Source organism: Littorina saxatilis, linkage group LG12 (assembly GCF_037325665.1).
Source record: "Littorina saxatilis isolate snail1 linkage group LG12, US_GU_Lsax_2.0, whole genome shotgun sequence".
NCBI lineage: Eukaryota > Metazoa > Mollusca > Gastropoda > Littorinimorpha > Littorinidae > Littorina > Littorina saxatilis.
Window position 1 is genome coordinate 50,918,151 of NC_090256.1, and position 24,082 is coordinate 50,942,232.

Consider the following 24,082-nt stretch of genomic DNA (forward strand, 5'->3'; position numbering starts at 1 on the left):
TTATTTATTTTTTATTTTATGCAATTTATATCACGCACATATTCAAGGCGCAGGGATTTATTTATGCCGTGTGAGATGGAATTTTTTTTACACAATACATCACGCATTCACATCGGCCAGCAGATCGCAGCCATTTCGGCGCATATCCTACTTTTCACGGCCTATTATTCCAAGTCACATGGGTATTTTCCAACCAAACTATAAACGCATCAAAGCAAATGAGGGTCTTTAACTCACCAGACAGGATGAATACAGTACACATTCAAACACTCGGTTTTTTTTTAAAGATATAAGAGTCACTGGATAAATAAGTCTCTTGCTAACAAAAAAACGCACTATATTGTTACAAATTATGGCACTGTAAAAAACAAAAAGTTTGTAGTAGAACAATTGACTTCATCGTTAACCGTAGAATATTTTATTTACTTTTTATGGTATTGTTGTAGCAAGTGTTCAAATTTGACTGACCAGACTTCTAAAAAGTGTTAAAGCAATTCTATGAAATCTGTGTGTACACACACACACACACACAAAACTCCTCTTACATTCTTACAGCAATAAACCAAATGTGCATTCACTGAGTAGAAAAATAAAACAGTCACAAAAAGGGGGGAAATATGTGATGGTATATGCACATACTTCAAACGCAAGCCCATGACAAAACGTTAACACATGAAAATAAATTTGGTACATTTAACAGCAATGGTGAAAAAAGTGCACTGCCAGCATGTACCAAACAAAACTCATCCTGAGCATAACACTGACTCACAGACAAACAGACACATGCACACACACTGACACCAATGTTCCACAAAAGTCATCAGTACACACATAAACTACCTGTGAACAGACATTAAAGGATATTGCTTACACTAAAAAAAACAACTAAAAAACAATTAAGTACTGAAGGCCTGCTTTTTGAATTCTATTTGTCAATGACAAAAACTTTCCCTGGTCAGCAGATGGTTTTTGGCTCAACAGCTTTACTGTGACCAAAATCAAAGCCTGTATAATCTTTATCTTCCATCTTAAAGGTCTCCATTAAAAAGAATGTCCTTGTAGCCCTAGTTTTAGATCTATCAGTAAGTGTGTTTTCTCATCTACAGTAAGCCAGATTTGAGATCAATTTGTTAAGCACATATAGGGCGGGGATGTAGCTCAGTCGGTAGCGCGCTGGATTTGTATCCAGTTGGCCGCTGTCAGCGTGAGTTCGTCCCCACGTTCGGCGAGAGATTTATTTCTCAGAGTCAACTTTGTGTGCAGACTCTCCTCGGTGTCCGAACACCCCCGTGTGTACACGCAAGCACAAGACCAAGTGCGCACGAAAAAGATCCTGTAATCCATGTCAGAGTTCGGTGGGTTATAGAAACACGAAAATACCCAGCATGCTTCCTCCGAAAACGGCGTATGGCTGCCTAAATGGCGGGGTAAAAAACGGTCATACACGTAAAATTCCACTCGAGCAAAAAAAAAAACACGAATGTACGTGGGAGTTTCAGCCCACGAACGCAGAAGAAGAAGAAGAAGAAGTCAAGCACATATCTGAATTTGATTGTTTTTTCTTTCAAAATAGGCACACTCCATCCCACATACTTGAACAATGGAACTCCCCTTTTAATAAGACACCCAAAAATCTGAGAAAATTGGGTCTTAAACAGGAGGGAGTCTTAAAATGAAAGTAAAGTTACAGAGGTTAGGAACTTAAAATTTGAGGGAGAAAAAACAGGTCATAAAAGGGGGAAACCTTAAATCAGGGGTCTAAAAAGGGGTTCCACTATAATACATTCCAGCCCAGTCCTGTTTACACAGAGGGACAAACAGTCAATATGTGGATTTAATTTCTTACAGGGCCAACAGCACAAAGTTTCTGAATAGCCTCATCCAAATGCGTTAGTCCAAACTTTAATTTAAAGTTTAACAAGAGGCGAAGCCATCAAGGCTCACGTAAGAAATCGACAAACAGTAACACACACACACACACACAGAAAGAGCATAGGTGAAACTGTGCAAGAAAGCGAGACACTAGATCTAGATCTGTCTGTCTGCATGTAGCCTACTTACAGGGACACGACTGCCAAGTAGTCTCGGCCCGCTCAAAATAATAATGACCGAGACTTTCAGTACTTCCTTCGCGTGACGTCTAACCCTCTTACGTCATAATGTGACGTCAATGTAATGTGACGTCTTCAAATGTTAGAGTTTCTACCACAGACATACACACGCATGCACGCACGCACAGACAAAGTTACGATCGCATAGGCTACACTTACGTGAGCCAAAAATAAAAATAGAAATAAAAAAAGAGGCTACTGATGCCAATAAATCGATTAGTACTCAAACAGCAAACAAATATCAGCATTATTGGGTCACTTAAAGTCACAGAAATCCACTCTGGAATTATTAATAGTTTTGTTAGGTGAATCTCAATGTATGTGTACTTCTGTCAGCAGACAGTAATAGCTTTACACACTCGCAGAGAATAGAAAGTAAGTGGAAATGCAATGCAAGTGTATATTTGTATGTCTTTATGTGTACTCTTCTCTTTTTTAGATGAAATTTGGTCGAACTGTGTTTCTGGTGTTATTTATTGTATATATATTTCTTTCTTTCTTTATTTGGTGTTTAACGTCGTTTTCAACCACGAAGGTTATATCGCGACGGGTATATATAGCCTTTGCCATTAAAAACGCGACAAACGATCGACGGAGGTTTTTATGTTACTGGTTATAGCAAGCACCTGTGGTTTAGACTTCGTCAAAAACAAAAAAACTGCACGGAAAACTCATGCAAGAAGACACATAAAACACGTGGCGTTTCATTGAGTACAAAATTGAAACGAAACAGCTGGAGTTATGAATGGGTTATAGTGTCGAGAACTGCACGTGTTTTCCATTATCGGTACTTACAGCTTCAAATCAACACAAGATGTGGCCGAAGCAACCGACAGTGGTATTGACAGTAATAAAGGTCACGGGTTTTAAGTGAATGAAACGTTTTACTGAATTAAACGCCACGTGTGTTATACGCGTCTTCTGACATGAGTTTTCCGTGCACTTTTTTGTTTTTGACGATGTCTAAACCACAGGTGCTTGCTATAACAAGTAACATAAAAACCGCCGTAGATCGTTTGTCGCGTTTTTAATGGCAAAGGCTATATTTGCATGACATTTGCCATTGTATAGGCAGGAATGTAAACCATCAAATAGAAAGTACAAAGGCACAAATTAACAAGAAAAATAACATTCAATTTTATCAAAAACTGAGGACAACCAAGAGGTCAAACAAAAAGTGGAATTTATAGGGGGAAAAAACACGTAAATGAATTTCAAGCAAAAGACATCAGAAAGGGAAAAATGAAGCATCAGGGAAGGTTTGTTTATACAAAAAGGATGCCACAAAGCCTGTACTTTTCCAGTTGGAATTCCTGTGGTGTAAAGAAAATTAGTGTTATGACACAACAAATCGGCACATCCACACACACACACAGCTTTTTGCTGCATTTACCATCCTGTGGATATCCTGCTCCTCTGTCATCAGTATCGCTGTCATACTCGCCAAACTCGCCTGCATACCCAATAATTCTTTTTTCAACAAAGACAACGTATAGTTTTGAACAAAGCAAGTGCTTCAACTCCGCAGTTTTTTCTCTCCAGAAAACCCATTTTCTCTGGGTACAGGGAATGGGTGCATAAACTGCACGTACCTGCACGCTATCATTGCAAATGCTGTTTAACTGTGTTGATTTAATTAAGGTTTTAATTATACAAAACATTTTGCAGCTGTAACCATCCGTTTGTTACCTCAAAAGAAAGCAACAAGCACGGAAACATGAATTAAAAAACATAAACAAAAATCATGTTCTGTATTTTTTGGACTACAAGGTGACGTTTTTTTGCCTTAATACCGACGAGTCAATTTATTTATTTATTAAGGAGATTTCTATAGCGCATAACTAAAAGCACTATGCGCTTATTATGTCTAAGTTGTGACTAAACTGGCATCCCTTCTGGGTTGCTCTGTTTACCTCCCCTGCTCCTTACCACATATCCAATATATCACACCTGGGATATTGAAAATGTTGTGCGAATTATACATGGTATATATATAATAGTGTCATCTGTATGTATAAATCCATTTTAGTTACTATAGTCAGTGGGTGTGCTGTATAATTCATATAGTGTCATGTAGTCCAAAAATAAAAGAAGAAATAGAATAAAACAAAACAAAAAGCAAAGAAAGAAAATAACAATCGTAAAATCTTATATGAAGCTAAGGGACATGCAGTGCTGATCACCAGCTTAGAAAAAAGGGGCAAGCATTTACCATCTTTCTCTTTTGACTCTGAGCAGTCTGAAAAGCAAAACCATTTCAAGAATATACTTTCTTTGACATTTGGAACACACATAGTGACATACTCATACACAGGCACACATGCATGCCCAAACACACAATGACATGCATGTATAAACACATGAAAACACACCCACATACATGCATGCACACACACACACACACACACCAGAGCACCAGAGCTTTGGGGGAGAACTCTCGAAGAGATAAAATTTACTGGGGAACCCAGTGAAACCAACATTTTGATCCAACTTTTCTTTTTCTTGCAAAAGGAACAAGCTTTCACACCTATTCTTCAACTGCTTTTTTCTGCTATGCCTGACACGGTATGTCTGATTCAATCAAGTCACGCAAGATTAAATCGACCAGCCCACAATCCTAATCGTTCTTGGTTGACTGCACATCACCATACTCTGGGAGTGGGACTGGGAGCTCAGTTTAGAACATATTTACATAACACTTTTTAAAGAGAGATTCGGCAGCGGAGCCACAAAATAACAGTTATTTCATCAAAATGGGGGTACACTTACGGTTGGCCTTGGACTGGCCGGTAGTCATAATGTGTTCCCTCCGTTATATCGTCCACAGGCCGTCCTACACAGAGCCACAACACTCAAAAAGTCCCTCCAAATCCGCCAAGTCGCGGTCCCCTCACTTCAGTTCCACTTTTGCAGCTCTAACCACGGGACGCTACTCTTAATTCTTTCCTGTCTGGTCACGTAGCAACGGCGTCGCCAGGTCACGTGAGGGTTAGCTGGCGGGAGTCCAGAAGCGCGAAACTCAGTAGACAGTCTATAGTCCAGGCATCTTAGCCACTTTAGTGAAGGGAACGTTGAAGTGACAATGACTAGGTTTAAAATGTCCCTTATCAGAAAGTTCAACCTCAGTCCTTTGATGTTTATTAAACACATTTTCGTATAAAGTTGGCGCTTCATACGGAAAAATGGCTTTGAAATTGACCCAAATCCTTCTTTGGGCTCTGTAAATGTCGTTTGGGGGTATGGTTGTAAAATGGTATCTACTGGTCACCCCAATGTATAAACTGAAAACTCTTTCTGCACCAGAACACGCAGAAAGGATTGTATCTGCCTGATGTCTGATGCTTTTCAAAATCCCCAACCACTAACACCTTCAAAACGGACTTTAACTGACACTGTTGTTTTTCCCTATATAATCCTTACTATTTTTCCGAGACGTCGTCGTGTTGTGTATTTAGCTTGCCACAACCTCATACATGGTCCTAAAAGTTAAAGTTGAAGAAAATACTAAAGATAAATGAAAAAGCTGACGCAGTGTCATTCGCACCGTGAATCCCCCCATGGGAACATACTAAAGTCTGGTTCCAAATAGGCTCAATTTCCTTCTATTTCTTTGTATTTCTGCCTCGTAGGGGTAGGGGTGTTCAAACCAAAGGCACCTTTAAACCAAAATTCAAATCACACATCTTACAATACTAAGACACTCAGCAGTAAAAGGGTGTCTGCTGGTAAAAAATTCCAAACAATCCTAAAAGTACTTCACTACTAAAAGTGCTTTTAAAAAGAGCCGTTATTTTTCCCTCTATATTCAGTATTGTGTTTTCTGCGAACATGTAGTCTATTTAGATGGTTGTCGTGTGCACTTGAGTTGCTAAAGCGTTTTCAGTTGGGCATATGTCGAAAAGCAAAGAATTAGCCCTTTGAAAACCATCATGACTGTCACACAAAAATAACATTTACCTATCTCACCAACTGACCAAACATAGGGCTTTTCCTTATGTATTATGTATTGTCGTGTTTTTTGTAGCATACTTGTGAAAACAGCCACCACTGTTGTAAATGATACTTTAAAGAGCATTATTTCATTTTTACAGTTGAAGGACAACCTGGACTGCCGTATATTACAGCTGTTTTACAATCAGCCAAAATTTTCTTAACAAACGTATGTTAAGAACAACTCCCACAGTGAAATTGAAGGAAAACAAAGTGAAAATCCGCCTGCCATAGAGGAGCTAAAGAATCAACAATAAACGACTGCATGGATAGCTTGATGCACGAATGCATTGCGGACATGTTTGTCTCCAACCAAGAGAAAGTTCCAAAAAATCCCTTTTGTGCTTCTTATTATACAGTGACGTCAAAGACAGCCTTTTCTGCTGTTCATACATTCAGGGGTTATGGTTACACTAAACGACGTAGTTGTAGCCATACTGCCATCCAGATTTATTTTTTCCTTGCGAGCAGTCACAGGGTGTTTGTGCTGTCTGCCAACCGTTAGATGACCCCGCCCAAGTCTGTTAAGGGACCGTTTGACCGTTATAGAACGCGTCTTTTTGATTTTTTGGCACAGTTGGAAACGGTTGATTTTTATCCCTACCATTGTTTCCAAACATTATATAGGAATGTTTTGTGAACAACGGATAATAGCCGCTACTCGCATGTGTAGCAAAAGTGAGCGTACATACTCACCCTGGTCGTCCAGCCGTTGTCCGTTGCCCGTCTTTATCTGTCTGTACTGAACATTACCTTTGGATATTTCTCCAACGCTATGAAGTGAAGAAACACCAAATGTTGCAAAATGTTGTATGACCCCAAGAGCTCAAAAAAGATACTTGAGAACCTTGACCTTACCATAAGGTCAAGGTCACAGGGAGAATGAATGTGGTCTAAAAACTGCAAAATTTCACATTGTGCCAGTTTTCTGGAAAACAAATTAAAAACAGCGGGCTTAGTTTTGTATGGTATACAAGAAAAAGAAAGCCTTATCTTCTGATACCATTTTGGTTGACCTCGCTTCAATGTCAAGGTCAGAGGAGCCCTTCAAAGTTGAATTGTAGACATATTTTGATGTGAGCTTGCCCCTTTAACTTTACTATGGACGATATCTCTTACAAACTTAAACACTGAGTGGGGCGTTTGTTAGAATTTCATAGTGAGCCACATCTGGTCACATATCGTTAGGGTCAAGGTCACATTGACCCCTATGAAAAATGTGACCAAGCCGGGTAAAGAAATCCATGTGTCTTGGTAAAAAATCTTAACAAAGCAAAGCCCATGCGACTCTCATGCTTGACCTTTGTCTTAAAGTGACCTTGACCTTCAGGTGACCTTGAAGGTGAAGGTCTAACAACTGAAGCTGGCAAGGACATTGTACACTATTAGAACTGTTTTACAGATTTTTCCTACCAAATTACACATGACCTTTGGCCAAGGTCAAGATCATCAAAGGTCACACATCACAAGGCTATCAATTCAAGACATAGGAAGCATAAACATACTTATTGGCACTTTCTACAAAGAGACATTGTCACTTTTAGTGATTCAATTGCCCGTTTCAGTCACATTTCATAAGGGGCAAAGTGACCTTGACCTTGATGATATGTGACTAAATGTGGCTCAATATCAGTATATAACATGTGCCCCACACAATTATGAAGTTTGAAAGATTTTTTTAATAGTTCAGGGTCAAGGTCACTTCAAAACATGTATACAATTCAACTTTGAAGGACTCCTGTGACCTTGACATTGAAGCGAGGTCAACCAAAATGGTATCAGAAGATAAGGCTTTCTTTTTCTTGTATACCATACAAAACTAAGCCCGCTGTTTTTAATTTGTTTTCCAGAAAACTGGCACAATGTGAAATTTTGCAGTTTTTAGACCACATTCATTCTCCCTGTGACCTTGACCTTAAGGTAAGGTCAAGGTTCTCAAGTATCTTTTTTGAGCTCTTGGGGTCATACAACATTTGCAACATTTGGTGTTTCTTCACTTCATAGCTGTGGAGAAATATCCAAAGGTAATGTTCAGTACAGACAGATAAAGACGGGCAACGGACAACGGCTGGACGACCAGGGTGAGTATGTACGCTCACTTTTGCTACACATGCGAGTAGCGGCTATTATCCGTTGTTCACAAAACATTCCTATATAATGTTTGGAAACAATGGTAGGGATAAAAATCAACCGTTTCCAACTGTGCCAAAAAATCAAAAAGACGCGTTCTATAACGGTCAAACGGTCCCTTAACAGACTTGGGCGGGGTCATCTAACGGTTGGCAGACAGCACAAACACCCTGTGACTGCTCGCAAGGAAAAAATAAATCTGGATGGCAGTATGGCTACAACTACGTCGTTTAGTGTAACCATAACCCCTGAATGTATGAACAGCAGAAAAGGCTGTCTTTGACGTCACTGTATAATAAGAAGCACAAAAGGGATTTTTTGGAACTTTCTCTTGGTTGGAGACAAACATGTCCGCAATGCATTCGTGCATCAAGCTATCCATGCAGTCGTTTATTGTTGATTCTTTAGCTCCTCTATGGCAGGGGGATTTTCAATTTGTTTTCCTTCAATTTCACTATGGGAGTTGTTCTTAACATACGTTTGTTAAGAAAATTTTGGCTGATTGTAAAACAGCTGTAATATACGGCAGTCCAGGTTGTCCTTCAACTGTAAAAATGAAATAATGCTCTTTAAAGTATCATTTACAACAGTGGTGGCTGTTTTCACAAGTATGCTACAAAAAACACGACAATACATAATACATAAGGAAAAGCCCTATGTTTGGTCAGTTGGTGAGATAGGTAAATGTTATTTTTGTGTGACAGTTCTGATGGTTTTCAAAGGGCTAATTCTTTGCTTTTCGACATATGCCCAACTGAAAACGCTTTAGCAACTCAAGTGCACACGACAACCATCTAAATAGACTACATGTTCGCAGAAAACACAATACTGAATATAGAGGGAAAAATAACGGCTCTTTTTAAAAGCACTTTTAGTAGTGAAGTACTTTTAGGATTGTTTGGAATTTTTTACCAGCAGACACCCTTTTACTGCTGAGTGTCTTAGTATTGTAAGATGTGTGATTTGAATTTTGGTTTAAAGGTGCCTTTGGTTTGAACACCCCTACCCCTACGAGGCAGAAATACAAAGAAATAGAAGGAAATTGAGCCTATTTGGAACCAGACTTTAGTATGTTCCCATGGGGGGATTCACGGTGCGAATGACACTGCGTCAGCTTTTTCATTTATCTTTAGTATTTTCTTCAACTTTAACTTTTAGGACCATGTATGAGGTTGTGGCAAGCTAAATACACAACACGACGACGTCTCGGAAAAATAGTAAGGATTATATAGGGAAAAACAACAGTGTCAGTTAAAGTCCGTTTTGAAGGTGTTAGTGGTTGGGGATTTTGAAAAGCATCAGACATCAGGCAGATACAATCCTTTCTGCGTGTTCTGGTGCAGAAAGAGTTTTCAGTTTATACATTGGGGTGACCAGTAGATACCATTTTACAACCATACCCCCAAACGACATTTACAGAGCCCAAAGAAGGATTTGGGTCAATTTCAAAGCCATTTTTCCGTATGAAGCGCCAACTTTATATGAAAATGTGTTTAATAAACATCAAAGGACTGAGGTTGAACTTTCTGATAAGGGACATTTTAAACCTAGTCATTGTCACTTCAACGTTGTTCTCTAATATGCCTGGACTACTAGAGACAAAGCTAGTTAGCCTTGTCAGGTTTATGAGTGCTGATTATTTGATAACATCTTTATTGTGTTCATGACAAGTAGAGAGGGCTGGGGTAAAATTTTTTAAAAAAAGCAAGTAGTAGCTCTAGGAAAAATCATACGGACAAAATCTTTATTGAATTTAGTCAAACCAGAGACATAGGTTACATTCTATCGATGTCTCTGGTAAAACTCAATATCCGAAAACATTCCTAACATCATGGAACACACTGTCTGATGTTGTTAAAAATGCACAAACTATTCACACTTTCAAATATCTGCTGGACATACAAAAACTTATGACTGACTCTGACTGAGTCACTCAAGTTTATTTGTACGATAATTGATATTGAGTAAATACGACTTTGAGCATGTTACAGGCTGATATGATTGACCTGCAACAAATTTGATAATGAGATGGGACGCGAAAAAAAGCCGTGAGGCTTATGGATACCAATCCAGTCCCTAACCACTACTAGTACTACTACTGACCAGCAAAGTATTTTCTGTCACAGTACTCGGCAGTGAAACCTCCCACCATAGACCCTGCTCCCACTAACTTGACGAACTTGAAAATGTCCCCAAAAAACCGGTCGTAAAAAGAGGGGTCTTTGTTGGGCGGGTATTTAATTTATTTTATTGAGAAAGGTTTTGCGATTCCGATTGCAGTTTCACCTGTGACACCTATGTGCTTTTCTCTTTGACTTTGGGACTATCTTCTAGCGGCGTTACTATTTCTTTTTAGTTTTTTTTTAAAAGTGTTCTTTATTTTAGTCACGACGCAATGTTAATACGAAGACTACCATCTCTCATTTTGAAAAAGGATGGCGTTGCCATGCGGAGGTTAGTCGGGCATCAGTTCCCCAAAAATCGATCGGCAAAAGGAGGGCCCGTTCGTTTTTATGAGGGGTCGTTACTGATGCGGAGGTTACTTCCACTGCAGTACAAGTACAGGCATCTTGAATCTTTCAACTGTTCTCACCTAGCTTTCTCTCAGTGAAGTGAGACAAGATCTCTCCCTCTTTTTCACCCCCCCCCCCCCCCCCCCAACGCATACAAACAATAACACCACTTTATTGTCCATTAAAATATTATATAAAAATGGAAAATGTTCTTTGGTTGATTAGTTTTAGTTAATCACCACGAGTGATTAGTTTTGCTTCTTGTTTCTTCTTGACATATGACACTAATCTTGTTTAACATGGTTTTTTTCCCTCTCCTCAAACCAGTGTACCTGTGCTAAATTGTTACCTGCTAATTATATGCATGTATGTGTGAGTGTGCTTGCGCACCATATCCTGAGATGTGCCAGTAGCAGCTTGTGTCCTTTTTTGATCTCTTCGCTGGTTTTGGTTCTCTCAGCAGTTAAACAAAAGACAACAAAACACGTGCTAGAAAAGGCTAGATAAGAATTAAAGGAGCTCATTAAATCAAAGAGTTATTTTATTCAAAAACGAACAATCAGAAAAAAACACCAATATACACAGAGAGGCAATACAGGAAAAATCGTCAGAATGCAGCCGATTTCCGGCAATGGCCCGAGATTGATATTATCCTTGAACTAGAAAAAAAAATGGAGCCTGATCCTTAAACAAAAATTACGATTTAAAAAAAAAATTATTGTTTTTTGTGTGTTCTTTTTTTTTTTACTGGTTTACGTCTGAAAAAGACAAGATGCTTCCTACTAGAAAAAGCCAACGATTCCTCCAGATGGCTCTCTTTTTATAGCAACTAATCACAGCCACCAACTCCCATCACTGAAATAGTGATCCTACGAGTTTGCTGCCAGAAAACAGCTTGTGGACTTGATTATGAAAGTTGACCCGAGGGACATGTGTATGTGTGTATGTTTGCAAGTCCTTGTGTGCATGTAGAAAGAAAAAGTATTTGTGCGTGTGTGTGTGTGTGTGCCCCATACGAAATCAGTACAGTGGAAGACTTCCTTTTTAAGACCTTGTTTTCTCAGACTTTCTGTCCTTAACCTCTGTAAAATTACCCCCATTGTAAGACTCCCTCCTTTATAGACAGGATTTTCTCCGATTGTTGGAGGTCTTAAAAGGGAGGTTCCACTGTACATGTACCTCAGTTTACCCAACGTATTTATCAAAGACAAATATGAACCCCAGCCACCATGAGATGAACAAGATACTGAGTAAATTACTCTGTGACAATCTCAGGGCACCTGATTTGTACTATGAGAATATATTAATAATCTGCAGACCTTCTTGCAGCCTAAAAATGTTACATTAATACCCTGCCTTTCTGTGTATGGCCGTCGTTGATTTTATGTAAATTTACTCATGATGAAAAAAAACTAGTTGTGCTTAGTGTGACCAAACCCACAAAATCTAGAGTAGTAGTCAGTTAGAGGTTTGCTTTGGAAGATGTTTTTCTGGTGGTTTTTTTTGTGGGTCCGTAACTTCAGTTACTCATTGAAACATAGTTGTTCATGAGTTTATTCTACAGAAATAAAACCAATGTTGTTTTCCTTTGTATATTTTACAAAAAGAACAGATTGGTCACCTGGACAGAAACGGTATCCTTTAACAATCAAAAGAGCACGATACAGTCCATTGCAGTCCAAGTGATTTAATTGTTCTGAATTTGACAGATTTGTACACACACACATACACTTTCACTCACTCACAACACATGCTTACTGTGTCAGTTTGTCAGAACAGACAAATTGATTTCTTAACCATTTCTGGTAAAGCATTCATCCAGAAATGACCACACAGGCAAAAAGTAACAAGTCGCGTAAGGCGAAATTACTACATTTAGTCAAGCTATGGAACTCACAGAATGAAACTGAACGCACTGCATTTAATTTTTCACAATGACCGTAGTCCGCCGCTCGTGCAAAAGGCAGTGAAATTGACGAGCCTGTTTAGCCCGGTAGTGGTTGCGCTGTGCTGCATAGCACGCTTTTCTGTACCTCTCTTCGTTTTAACTTTTTGAGCGTGTTTTTAATCCAAACATATATCTATATGTTTTTGGAATCAGGAACCGACAAGGAATAAGATGAAATTGTTTTTAAATCGATTTAGGAAATTTTATTTTAATCATAATTTTTAATTTTCAGGGCTTGTTTTTAATCCGAATATAACATATTTATATGTTTTTGGAATCAGAAAATGATGAAGAATAAAATGAACGTAATTTTGGATCGTTTTATACTAAAAAATAATTTTAATTACAATTTTCAGATTTTTAATAACCAAAGTAATTAATTAATTTTTAAGCCTCCAAGCTGAAATGCAATATCCAAAGTCTGGCATTCGTCAAAGATTGCTTGGCCAAAATTTCAATCAATTTGATTGAAAAATGAGGGTGTGACAGTGCCGCCTCAACTTTTACAAAAAGCCGGATATGACGTCATCAAAGACATTTATCCAAAAAATGAAAAAAAAGTCTGGGGATATCATACCCAGGAACTCTCATGTAAAATTTCATAAAGATCGGTTTACTCTGAATCGCTCTACACACACACACACACACACACACACCACGACCCTCATCTCGATTCCCCCTCTATGTTAAAACATTTAGTCAAAACTTGACTAAATGTAAAAACAACAACTATAGTCCATCTTGTAACAGCTTTATTAGAGAAAATGCCTCAGTTAATAATGCCCTGGTAGGTTGTAATCTTCTGAAAAATGAGGCAGTGTTTTCTGACCCATAACAATGAACCAAAAATCAGCAGCAATGCATGTCCACAAAGTTCTGACGGCTTTGAAACACCGATCCCCAGACTGCACGCTCTTGAGCTGACACCCCCACGCCTGGATGGGCCATCTCGTCAGCTATGCATTCGGCCACCAGAAGGCTGAGCTTGTTGGGTAGCTCTTTCTTTAAGGGTTTGTTGCCCAGGGGCAGGGGCACCTGTAGCTTGAACTGATGTCCATTCCTGAAACAGCATAGGGAAACTATAGAGATGGGTTTAGACATCTACACACCCATGATAGATGTGTTGACACATACAGTATACAGCAGAATCAACTTGTGAACTCTGTTATCACTGTATCAGTGTATTTGGTGACGATCGGTCCGTTCATTCTTGAGATCTATATGCGAACACAAACACACAAACAAACACACAAACACATCGAGTGAAACCTATACACACCCCTATACCGGGGGTGTAAATATTTGTATCTCTAAAAATTTTGATTTGAGACTTCATGTAATCCTCAAATGCCATAGAACCTTCATATAGAGCACCTTTTAAAGGATTATTTTTTATCCCAAAAAACTGACGGGCGCAGTGGCGTGGTGGTAAGACGTCGGCCTCCTAATCGGGAGGTCGTGAGTTCGAATCCCAGTCGCTGCCGCCTGGTGGGTTAAGAGTGGAGATTTTTCCGATCTCCCAGGTCAACTTATGTGCAGACCTGCTAGTGACTTAACCCCCTTCGTGTGTACACGCAAGCACAAGACCAAGAGCGCACGGAAAAGATCCTGTAATCCATGTCGGAGTTCGGTGGGTTATGGAAACACAAAAATACCCAGCATGCCTACTCAACAAAAGCGGAGTGAAGCTGACTATGCAGGCTCTCAGAGCATAGTGTGGGGAACTCAAATGGGCAAACGAGCTCAAACGTAACCAGAAAATTCTGGAACGCTGAAGAAGAAGAAATCCCAAAAACACAAACAAGCGATGACGTCATTTGAACTACTCAATCCGGATGATGTGGGGGACCAATATGAAAATAAAGGTATTTTACAGTGTTTATCCCTATTCGGATGGCCTGTGTCGTGTATCAGACAAGTCCTCTGCGTTGTACATGTACGACCCATACTTTTTACCTTGAATCTTTCTTTAGGCCTAAAAAAAAAATAGGTGTGGTTACGGTAACCCGACCTACCCTATTTTTAGGGGCCGACCCTATAACTTTTTATTACATTTGTCAAAAAAAAAAAAAAACCAGTGCAGAAAACGCAATGAAAGCAAAAGCGCTCGAGTCGCACACTTATTTCTCAGTCAAGTAGGTTTAATTTGTACACATTAAAAAAAAAAGTTAAAAAAAAAAAGTGAATGCCTACCTTCCTACCCTATTTTTTTTGGCTATGTTACCGTAACCACACCTATTTTTTGGGGGGCCTTAGAAAGTATGGGTCGTGCACGACCCACATCATCCGGACTGTGTAGTCCAAAGCGTGATCCGGTGCAGGTTAACAACAAACTTACGCAGTGGCTGGAACAACCTTGGTGGGACTGTCACTCTCCCACGCATCCACAACCATTGTGTTGTTTGATTATGTTCGCCGACAAAAGATTTCCTCACAAAACAGCGACCAATGGCACCAAAAATCTCAGTTTCAAGGTCCAGTCAATAATAGATTACTGACAAAAGGTGGTAGATGTCCTGGGCAGATTTGAGGGACGGACAGAGTGCTTGGGAATGATTGAGATTGACTGTGGCAGAGTACCGTGTTGAAACAGCTCTTGAACACAATGGTTTAATACGCTTTTGAGTTCTTGTTTTCCTTGCAATACAGCGTAAAAAAGATGACACAGACAGTCCCGAAGCTCTGAACACACTGCAGTTCAATAGATCAGACTTTGTTACTTCCCTTGAACACAATAAATACTGTTCTCTTACGCACACATTCAAAAACACTCGTATGTGTTGAACACACAAGCTTTAGATGCCCTGATAGGAATGTTCACAAAACAGGTAGCAGTACTTTGGTCTCTTAGTCAAGTTACTACCAAACTAAGTTTTGTTGTCAAGCACGCTGCGAAAGGTCTCAAGCTCAGGGACGCAGGGAAAGACCGCGTTCAAGTCTTTCGGCACTCTGTCCGTCTCCCCACTGACAAGATTGGCCAGGATAAAGTGTTGAGTTGACGTGGTGAAGGTCTTCAGCCGTCTAGGTGGGTGAAGCAATTCATTCGCCTGTTGGTCGTCTTCGGTCAACTTGTGTGGGTGGGGAAGAGTAGCAACGCCACGACCGAGGACGCCAAAGGCGACGTATGCCAGCTGATCCAGTGTCACCAAATGATGCGGAAACTCTGCACAGAATAGTGCAAAATTGAATAACATTGAATACAATTATGACTGGTTTTCTTTTGTGTGAATTCTTTTCTTGCTTAGGGAACTGTGAGTCATACAGACAATGTTACATGTATCTATCTATGTCTCTGAGTCTGATGTAATTAATGTGTGAAATACCAAAAAAGAAATTGATCATTTACTATTCTTTTATCTGTATTCGACCTCGCCGTGACCTGAAAAGTTGACAAAAGTCAACCAGACATGCATCATGTCTGGGCTTCATCAAGGGCTATAAGCCTGTTGAGTTTCAAGAGTCTATTGAATTTAGTATAATTAATATTCGGAAACATTCGTTTTCTAACAGAGTTGCACCATCATGGAACACACTGTCTGATGTTGTTAAAAATACACAAACTATTAACACTTTCAAAAATCTGCTGGACATACAAAAACTTATAACTGAGTCACTTTATTTGTAAGATAATTGATATTGAGTAAATACGACTTTGAGCATGTTAATATGATTGACCTGCAACATATTTGATAATGATATGGGACACGAAAAAAAGCTGTGAGGCTTATGGATACCAATCCAGTCCCTAACCACTACTACTACTAACTTTCACATCACATATTCTTGCTCAATGTTGACTGCAGTACATTGTTGTACAGTATAGACCGGATGTATAAAACACCGGATGTATGAAAGTCTGGATGTATGAAAGGGGTAGGCAGGGTCCCGGCAGAAGCTACTCTTTGTTATTACTTAGAATTTTCCGGTTGTATGAAAATCGGATGTATAAAAGTCCGGTTGTATAAAAGCAAATCTCTGGTCCCGAGCAGCACAAATGCGTTGTTGCAAGACCGGTTGTAAGAAAACGAAAGTAGACCCAGGTTACCAAATGAGGATGCCCTGAAAACTTCCCCACCAACTGATTTTTATCCAGATTCTATAGCTGTCAACGAGTTGTTCTGTTTAATTTGTTTCTCCATTCAATCATTTTTTTTAACCTGTTACAAATTCGTCACCAAGACCCATAAAATCCCAGAAGGCATTTGTGTTACATTTATAACCAGAGACATTGGTCATGGATGCGAATCAGTTGTTACCTGTTTATGTTGTTGTATTTTATGTTGTTGTATTTTATTTTGTTGTATTTTATGTTGTTGTTTTTATGTTCTTGTTGTTGTTTTTATGTTCTTGTTGTTGTTGTTGATTTTATCCATTAAACTGATTTTATGTTTAACTCCATTAATAATCTGTTTTGTTTGTCTATTCAGTCATTTTAGCCTGTTATAAATTTGTCATGACTGAAGAGCCATAATAGCCCAGGAAGGCATTTTTTTGTACAATTAAAACCAGAGGCATTGGTCGTGGGTGTGACTCAGTTTTTACATTTAGTCAAGTTTTGACTAAATGTTTTAACATAGAGGGGGGAATCGAGACGAGGGTCATGGTGTATGTGTGTGTGTGTGTGTGTGTGTGTGTGTGTGTGTGTGTGTGTGTGTGTGTGTGTGTGTGTGTCTGTGTGTGTGTGTAGAGCGATTCAGACTAAACTACTAGGCCGATCTTTATGAAATTTGACATGAGAGTTCCTGGGTATGATATCCCCGGACGTTTTTTTCTTTTTTTCGATAAATACCTTTGATGACGTCATATCCGGCTTTTTGTAAAAGTTGAGGCGGCACTGTCACACCCTCATTTTTCAATTAAATTGATTGAAATTTTGGCAAAGCAATCTTCGACGAAGGCCGGGGTTTGGTATTGCATTTCAGCTTGGTGGCTTAAAAAAATATTAAGTGAGTTTGGTCATTAAAAATCGGAAACTTGTAATTAAAATTATTTTTTTATCAAACGATCCAAAAACAATTTCATCTTATTCTTCGTCATTTTCTGATTCCAAAAACATATACATATGTTATATTTAGATTAAAAACAATCTCTGAAAATTAAAAATATAAAAATTATGATCAAAATTAAATTTCCGAAATCGATTTAAAAACTATTTCATCTTATTCCTTGTTGGTTCCTGATTCCAAAAACATATAGATATGATATGTTTGGATCAAAAACACGCTCAGAAAGTTAAAACGAAGAGAGGTACAGTAAAGCGTGCTATGAAGCACAGCGCAACCGCTGCCGCGCCAACCAGGTTCGTCACTTTCACTGCCTTTTGCACTAGCGGCGGACTACGTTCAGTTTCATTCTGTGAGTTCCACAGCTTGACTAAATGTAGTAATTTCGCATTACACGACTTGTTTTCTATGTTGTTGTTGTTGTTTTAATCCGTTAAACTGGTTTTAAGTTTAACTCACTTTTTTGTATTCAGTGCGCGCGCGTGAGAGAGAGAGAGAGAGAGAGAGAGAGAGAGAGAGAGAGAGAGAGAGAGAGAGAGAGAGAGAGAGAGAGAGAGAGAACTCAGAAAATGTTATTTGCTACGCCAACGGTCATTACAAAGCTTCCACGACCAAAAACATTGTCAAAAGCGCAAAAGGGTTGTGGAGGGAACACACACAATACAGTTGAGCCACACACAAACACACACACACACACACGTGCGCGCGAGCGCACGCACGTACGCGCGCACACACACACACACAGGGGGACGGGGGGGGGGGGGGGAGAGTGCACGGTCTTATGCAAAGCAGAACAGTTCCTTACACGAACAGTTGCTCTTTCTATCGGTTGTCCTGACTGTGTCAGTGTACGTAAGTACATGTACTTTTCCACTTGTTATTCACAAACCTTTTCTTCTAACAAGGATATGCATCAAAACATTTAAACATAAAAAAAACAAATAAATACAAAAATGATATGAAAAAAACCCTACTTTTATCAAGTAACAGACGCGTGGCCGGATGTATGAAAGTCAATCCACAATATTTTCATACATCCGGTTAACCGGATTTAGTAAAGACCGGATGTATGAAAGACAAAAAGTGGGTCCCGACGACTTTCTTACATCCGGTCTCGACTGTATTTGTAGCTTTTCATGTCTTGATCCACATCTACAAACAATATTCTCGATAAGGTCACTACTGGTACATAATTTTATGTTCTTATTCAGCTATTGAGGTCTAACGAATGACATATCACAACGTGCGCGGTCGTCCTTGGCGGTCAAGAAAGCCGCGGGCGCCGCCGCGATCATTGCGCAGACGACACTTCTAGACCGCCAATATCAGGTTTTTTGTGCGCACCACGTGCTCCACATCAATAAATCGGCCGGAAACGAAGCAATTGGGAAACCTGGATTGGGTCAGCTTGTGGGCCGTTCAGAGACAGCTTGTGGGCCGTTCAGAGACAGGGTGCTGAACACATGGAAAGGCCGGGTCTTTCCACTTTCTTGAGGAATAAAACTTCTGCAGGCAACCTTGACTACGTGAGAGGTATAGGACGAACAACATTAACGACACGCCAATAGGGCAAGCATCATACCATAACTAATATTGTTTAACGTTAAAGAAAGTACAGCATTAAATTAAATGCTACACAAATGAAAGGGAAATTACCTTGAGTGAAAAAATGTCGGAGCTGGATTTTGTTCTAACAGCTGGTATTTAACAGTTCCAGCCAAACAAAGGCTGAACCACAAAAATGCGACTACGTTGTGCAAACTACACGTTGGTACACAACGAAGTACAGCCTCTCGGATGGACGAACAGCTCAGAAATGCGCTTCAAAGTACTGACGTTGGACATTTGACGGGGGACGTTGTTGGTTTTCCTTGCTCAACTCTCGACAAGATCAACACACTTTCACCGTGACCTACATTTGCCACGAACTACTTGAACGTCCAATTGACTGTGTGGTCGGCGTTCGCGTTGATCTGTTTGTCGCGGCTGGTTGAACGTTAGCGTTGTACATTCATAGCAGCTCACAATCCAGTGGCATTGTTGACTTATTTTGTTGATTCAAGTCACACAGAAGCAAAGAATAATTCTTAATTAATTGGCGAACTAAACCCCCAAAAGAACATATTGATTAAGTCTAACTACTCTTCAGCATTACTGACCCACATGGAAAAATTTGAAATTGTTCATTCAGTCGTATTGAACAACCAAACTCGTACAACTTGACCAAAACAAGGGGGCTGTCCACTGAAGGATGTGTGATAAATCCTTAGTGAATGACCGAGTAATCCGAGCTAGTCCAGTAATTTGTCCGTGTCACTGTTTGGCAAACTGAACAACTCAGTTGATTTGAAATTATTCTCTCTATAGAATGAATAGGCGTACTTTACGATGAGTTCAAGACACATGACATTCACTGGCCCTGCTTGACTGTGTTAGTAAGGTGGGGTGATGGGGGAGGGAGGCGGGAGCTTCCACAAGCGAACTTGGTGCATAGGTTGTCAATGACCGGATTGCTTCTGTTTGTTCTGTTCAAGCAATGCTAGTTGCTTTGTTTGTATTTTAATTTCCTTTTCTTTTTTTCTCTCCACCCTCTTGTGCTTGCCTTGTCACGGTGTCCAAAACGAGCTGCGAATTACATCACGAACGAAACATTAGTACATTGCACCGCGTTAGCTGAACTGTCTGACTCAAACGTGTACACTTTGCCCCCTGTTCACGCGAAGGCGGCGTGCTGCGGGACGTAAAGGGACGCAAGCAAGGGCACAGCTGGTAAAGTTCCTTGCTCTTCTCCATCACGCGTCACTTACGGCACACGTGTTCCACTGTAGCAGTCTCCCCCCAAAAATGTGTCAGCCCCCGAGTCCGCGGTCAAGGTCATCGCCGTTGGAAAACTATACAAAACGGGTCGGTGACATGCGTTGACGTTTCACGGTTATCGCCGAAGGATGGAAAGTAATATAAAACGCGTCTGTGACATATGAGTTGACATGGTTTTTACACTTGACTAAATGTTTTTACATAGAGGGGGAATCGAGACGAGGGTCGTGGTGTGTGTGTGTCTGTGTGTAGGGCGATTCAGAGTAAACTACTGGACCGATCTTTATAAAATTTTACATGAGAGTGGGCATGATATCCCCAGACATTTTTCTCATTTTGTTGATAAAATTAATGTCTTTGATGACGTCATATCCGGCTTTTTGTAAAAGTTGAGGCGGCACTGTCACACCCTCATTTTTCAAGCAAATTGATTTAAATGTTGGCCAAGCAATCTTCGACTTTGGTCATTAAAAATTGTAATTAAAATTATTTTTTTATAAAACGATCCAAAATTACGTTCATCTTATTCTTCATCATTTTCTGATTCCAAAAACATATAAATATGTTATATTCGGATTAAAAACAAGCTCTGAAAATTAAAAATATAATAATTATGATTAAAATTAAATTTCCAAAATCGATTTAAAAACAATTTCATCTTATTCCTTGTCGGTTCCTGATTCCAAAAACATATAGATATGATATGTTTGGATTAAAAACACGCTCAGAAAGTTAAAACGAAGAGAGGTATGCTGTTTTTATACGTTATACTCTTACTTTTTCCCAAGCGCAAGACAAATTCTTCTTCTACAAATTGAAGCCAATAAAATTTGAGTTGAGTTGAGTTGAGTTGAGGTACAGAAAAGCGTGCTATGCAGCTCAGCGCAACCACTACCGCGCTCAATTTCACTGCCTTTTGCACGAGAGGCGGACTACGGTCATTGTGACAAAATACAGTGCGTTCAGTTTCATTCTGTGAGTTCCACAGCTTGACTAAATGTAGTAATTTCGCCTTACGCGACTTGTTCTTTCTGTTCAAAACGAACGTGACGCTGCCCTTGAACATCAAGACGAAAGTTCAAAATGAAAGTGCAAACATTGGTGTGTTTTCGTTCTTACCCCCCTCGATCCTCCCCGATCATTTATGGTTTATGCTACGCTATGAAGCGATTTTAGACTTCAAAGCTCTCTTGTCTTTTTTTGTTGTAGCTGATGATGATGATGATGATGATGATGATGATGAACAGTATATTTATACATAAACTAGAGGAATACCCGGCTTCGCCGGGGTGAATCGCGAGACAGAGACAGACAGCGTGGCGGTTCATCACAATCACCTCTGCAGGCGAAGTCCTGTCAAACAGGATTGAGAATTTTAGAGCTTATTTCTTAGCCCTATATTATCTGTTGTGGCTTCTCAAATGCCAGAATATACAGACAGACAAAAGCCGCTAGACCCCATCACAAACAGAACTCTACAATCAACAGGTTTTTTCCCCCACACACACACACAAACACACACACAGAGAAGCCGTATATATATATGCATATCTGTATCTATAAATATATAGAGATAGGTGAGAGTGTATTTTTCGCGTGGCTATAAATTGATTCGACCTTTTCACTTTGACAGTAAGAACAACTTACGGGTGCAAGGGAAGCGTTCTGGACAGCGCAGTGACATTCTAAAAATAGTCACTCTCAGAAACGGGAATTTGGGGTGAGACAGACAGCGTGGCGGTTCACCTCAATCACCTTTGAAAGGCGAAGTCCTGTCAAACGGGATTGAGAATTTTAGAGCTTATTTCTTAGCCCTATATTATCTACTGTGGCTTCTCACATGCCAGAACATACAGACAGACAAAAGCCGCTAGACCCCATCACAAACAGAACTCTATAATACATAGGTTTTTGCCTACACACACACACAAACACACACACACACAGAGAAGCCGTATATATATATGCATATCTGTATCTATAAATATATAGAGATAGGTGAGAGTGTATTTTTCGCGTGGCTATAAATTGATTCGACCTTTTCACTTTGACAGTAAGAACAACTTACGGGTGCAAGGGAAGCGTTCTGGACAGCGCAGTGACATTCTAAAAATAAATAGTAACTTACAACTGAACGGGAAAGCCACACGAAGGAAGGGAGATAAACGCCAAACACTGGAGAAGATAAGGAAGAGTTACTTATAATGGTGAAATGAACACAAAAACGAACATGAGTTTAGCGCTGCGCGCTGAGAGCACGTGTTGAAATATCTCATCGATGATATTGTGTCCGGGGTGTAGCTGAATACGGTGTCCAAATTTGAAAAAGAACCACCGAGAACTTTGGCGTTGTGATGTGGTGTAGCGGCTATGGTGTGTCGGTATGGGGGCCCGGGTAAGCTGAGGTGGAAGCAAAATAGCTGAGGTGGAACCAAAATCGGTTCCGCGCTGCGCGCTGAGAGCACGTGTTGAAATATCTCATCGACCAGGTTGTGTCCAGGGTGTACCTGAATATGATCACCAAATTTGAAACAGATCCATCGAGAACCTTGGCCGCGCATCGCGCACAGACAGACAGACAGACACACAGACAGACAGACACTAGTCGTATATTTATACATAAATACAGGTTTCAAATGCACTGTTCATAATATCATCTCGGCAACATCTATTCTATATAAGCAACTATTTCCTTACATATTACGTATTCTCTTAGCGAACAAACTTTCAGACTTGGGAAATAGTAATTTTAGTCCTTTTTCAATTACTAGCCTTTCCAAGGTCTGTCGTTTATTTTTGTACTATTTTTTATATGGTGAAGTTCCTCTAAACATCCTAAAAAACCCTGCCCTTGTCCCTGACCTGATGATTGATGGTGTGACTGTTGAGCGTGTGACTGAATATAAGTATCTTGGCACAGTTATCGATGATAAGCTGTCCTTCAATGCAAACACCACCCTCATACACAAAAAATGTCAGTCACGCATCTACTGCCTTCAGAAACTTAGGAAGTTGAATGTGAACCCTTCTATCCTCCAAACTTTCTACCGCTCTTTCATTGAGTCTGTCATCACTTTCGGTTTTGTGGCCTGGTATGGAGGTCTGAGTGTGAAGAACAGGAATGTCTTAGTGCGAATGGTGAATGTCAGTAGCAAGGTGATTGGCAGGCAGCAAGCAAGTGTGGAGTCCCTGTTTGAAAAGCGTGTGGTGAGAACACGGGGGATAACCGGTCAAATGCCGAACAGAAGCCGAATGCCGCTCATGACACGTGTGAAGGCAAGTTTTGTCTGTTTTCTAGGTATTGTTTGATTTATGTCGGGATTTAAGGTAAGCTACTGATTCAGCGATGACTAAATTTGTTTCTCGATGCATAAAAAGTCAGGGAGCGATTGATATTTGCCCGTAAATATCCTTCAAAGCTGAAAATGTCCGCGATCGAGCACCGGAAATGGCTGTTCGATGGGTTTTGCAAGTAGAAATGTGCTTTATTTCACCAAATCAGCTCGTATTTGGTGTGGGTACGGGATTCTAGAGGACGAAGGAGTCATAAGAGGTGCAAAGAAGTGCTAT

General features: G+C 39.9%; 1 protein-coding gene and 2 long non-coding RNA genes across 5 annotated transcripts in view; 1 reads left to right on the plus strand and 2 right to left on the minus strand.

The window, feature by feature from the left end:
• The window catches only part of LOC138982180 (sperm microtubule associated protein 2-like), a 31,296-nt gene extending 26,193 nt beyond the window's left edge, over positions 1-5,103 (minus strand). The window contains exons 1-2 of one of the 3 annotated variants that reach the window (XM_070355406.1): positions 4,881-5,103; positions 3,505-3,564 (exon numbers count right to left, since the gene is read on the minus strand). In XM_070355406.1, coding sequence (XP_070211507.1) covers positions 3,505-3,564; positions 4,881-4,908 — 88 coding nt within the window. In that variant the 5' untranslated portion in view covers positions 4,909-5,103. Of the gene's footprint in view, positions 1-3,504; positions 3,565-4,323; positions 4,351-4,880 lie in introns of all 3 variants that reach the window. The other 2 variants (XM_070355407.1, XM_070355408.1) reach the window with 2 other exon arrangements.
• Positions 5,104-12,415: 7,312 nt separating this feature from the next.
• On the minus strand, positions 12,416-19,621 carry LOC138982181 (uncharacterized). The gene is made up of 3 exons (XR_011460801.1): positions 19,352-19,621; positions 15,031-15,855; positions 12,416-13,752 (listed from the first exon to the last, which is right to left on the minus strand). It is a non-coding gene; the product is annotated as an uncharacterized lncRNA (long non-coding RNA).
• Positions 16,469-18,149, plus strand: LOC138982182 (uncharacterized). The gene is made up of 2 exons (XR_011460802.1): positions 16,469-17,345; positions 17,380-18,149. It is a non-coding gene; the product is annotated as an uncharacterized lncRNA (long non-coding RNA).
• Positions 19,622-24,082: the final 4,461 nt, after the last annotated feature.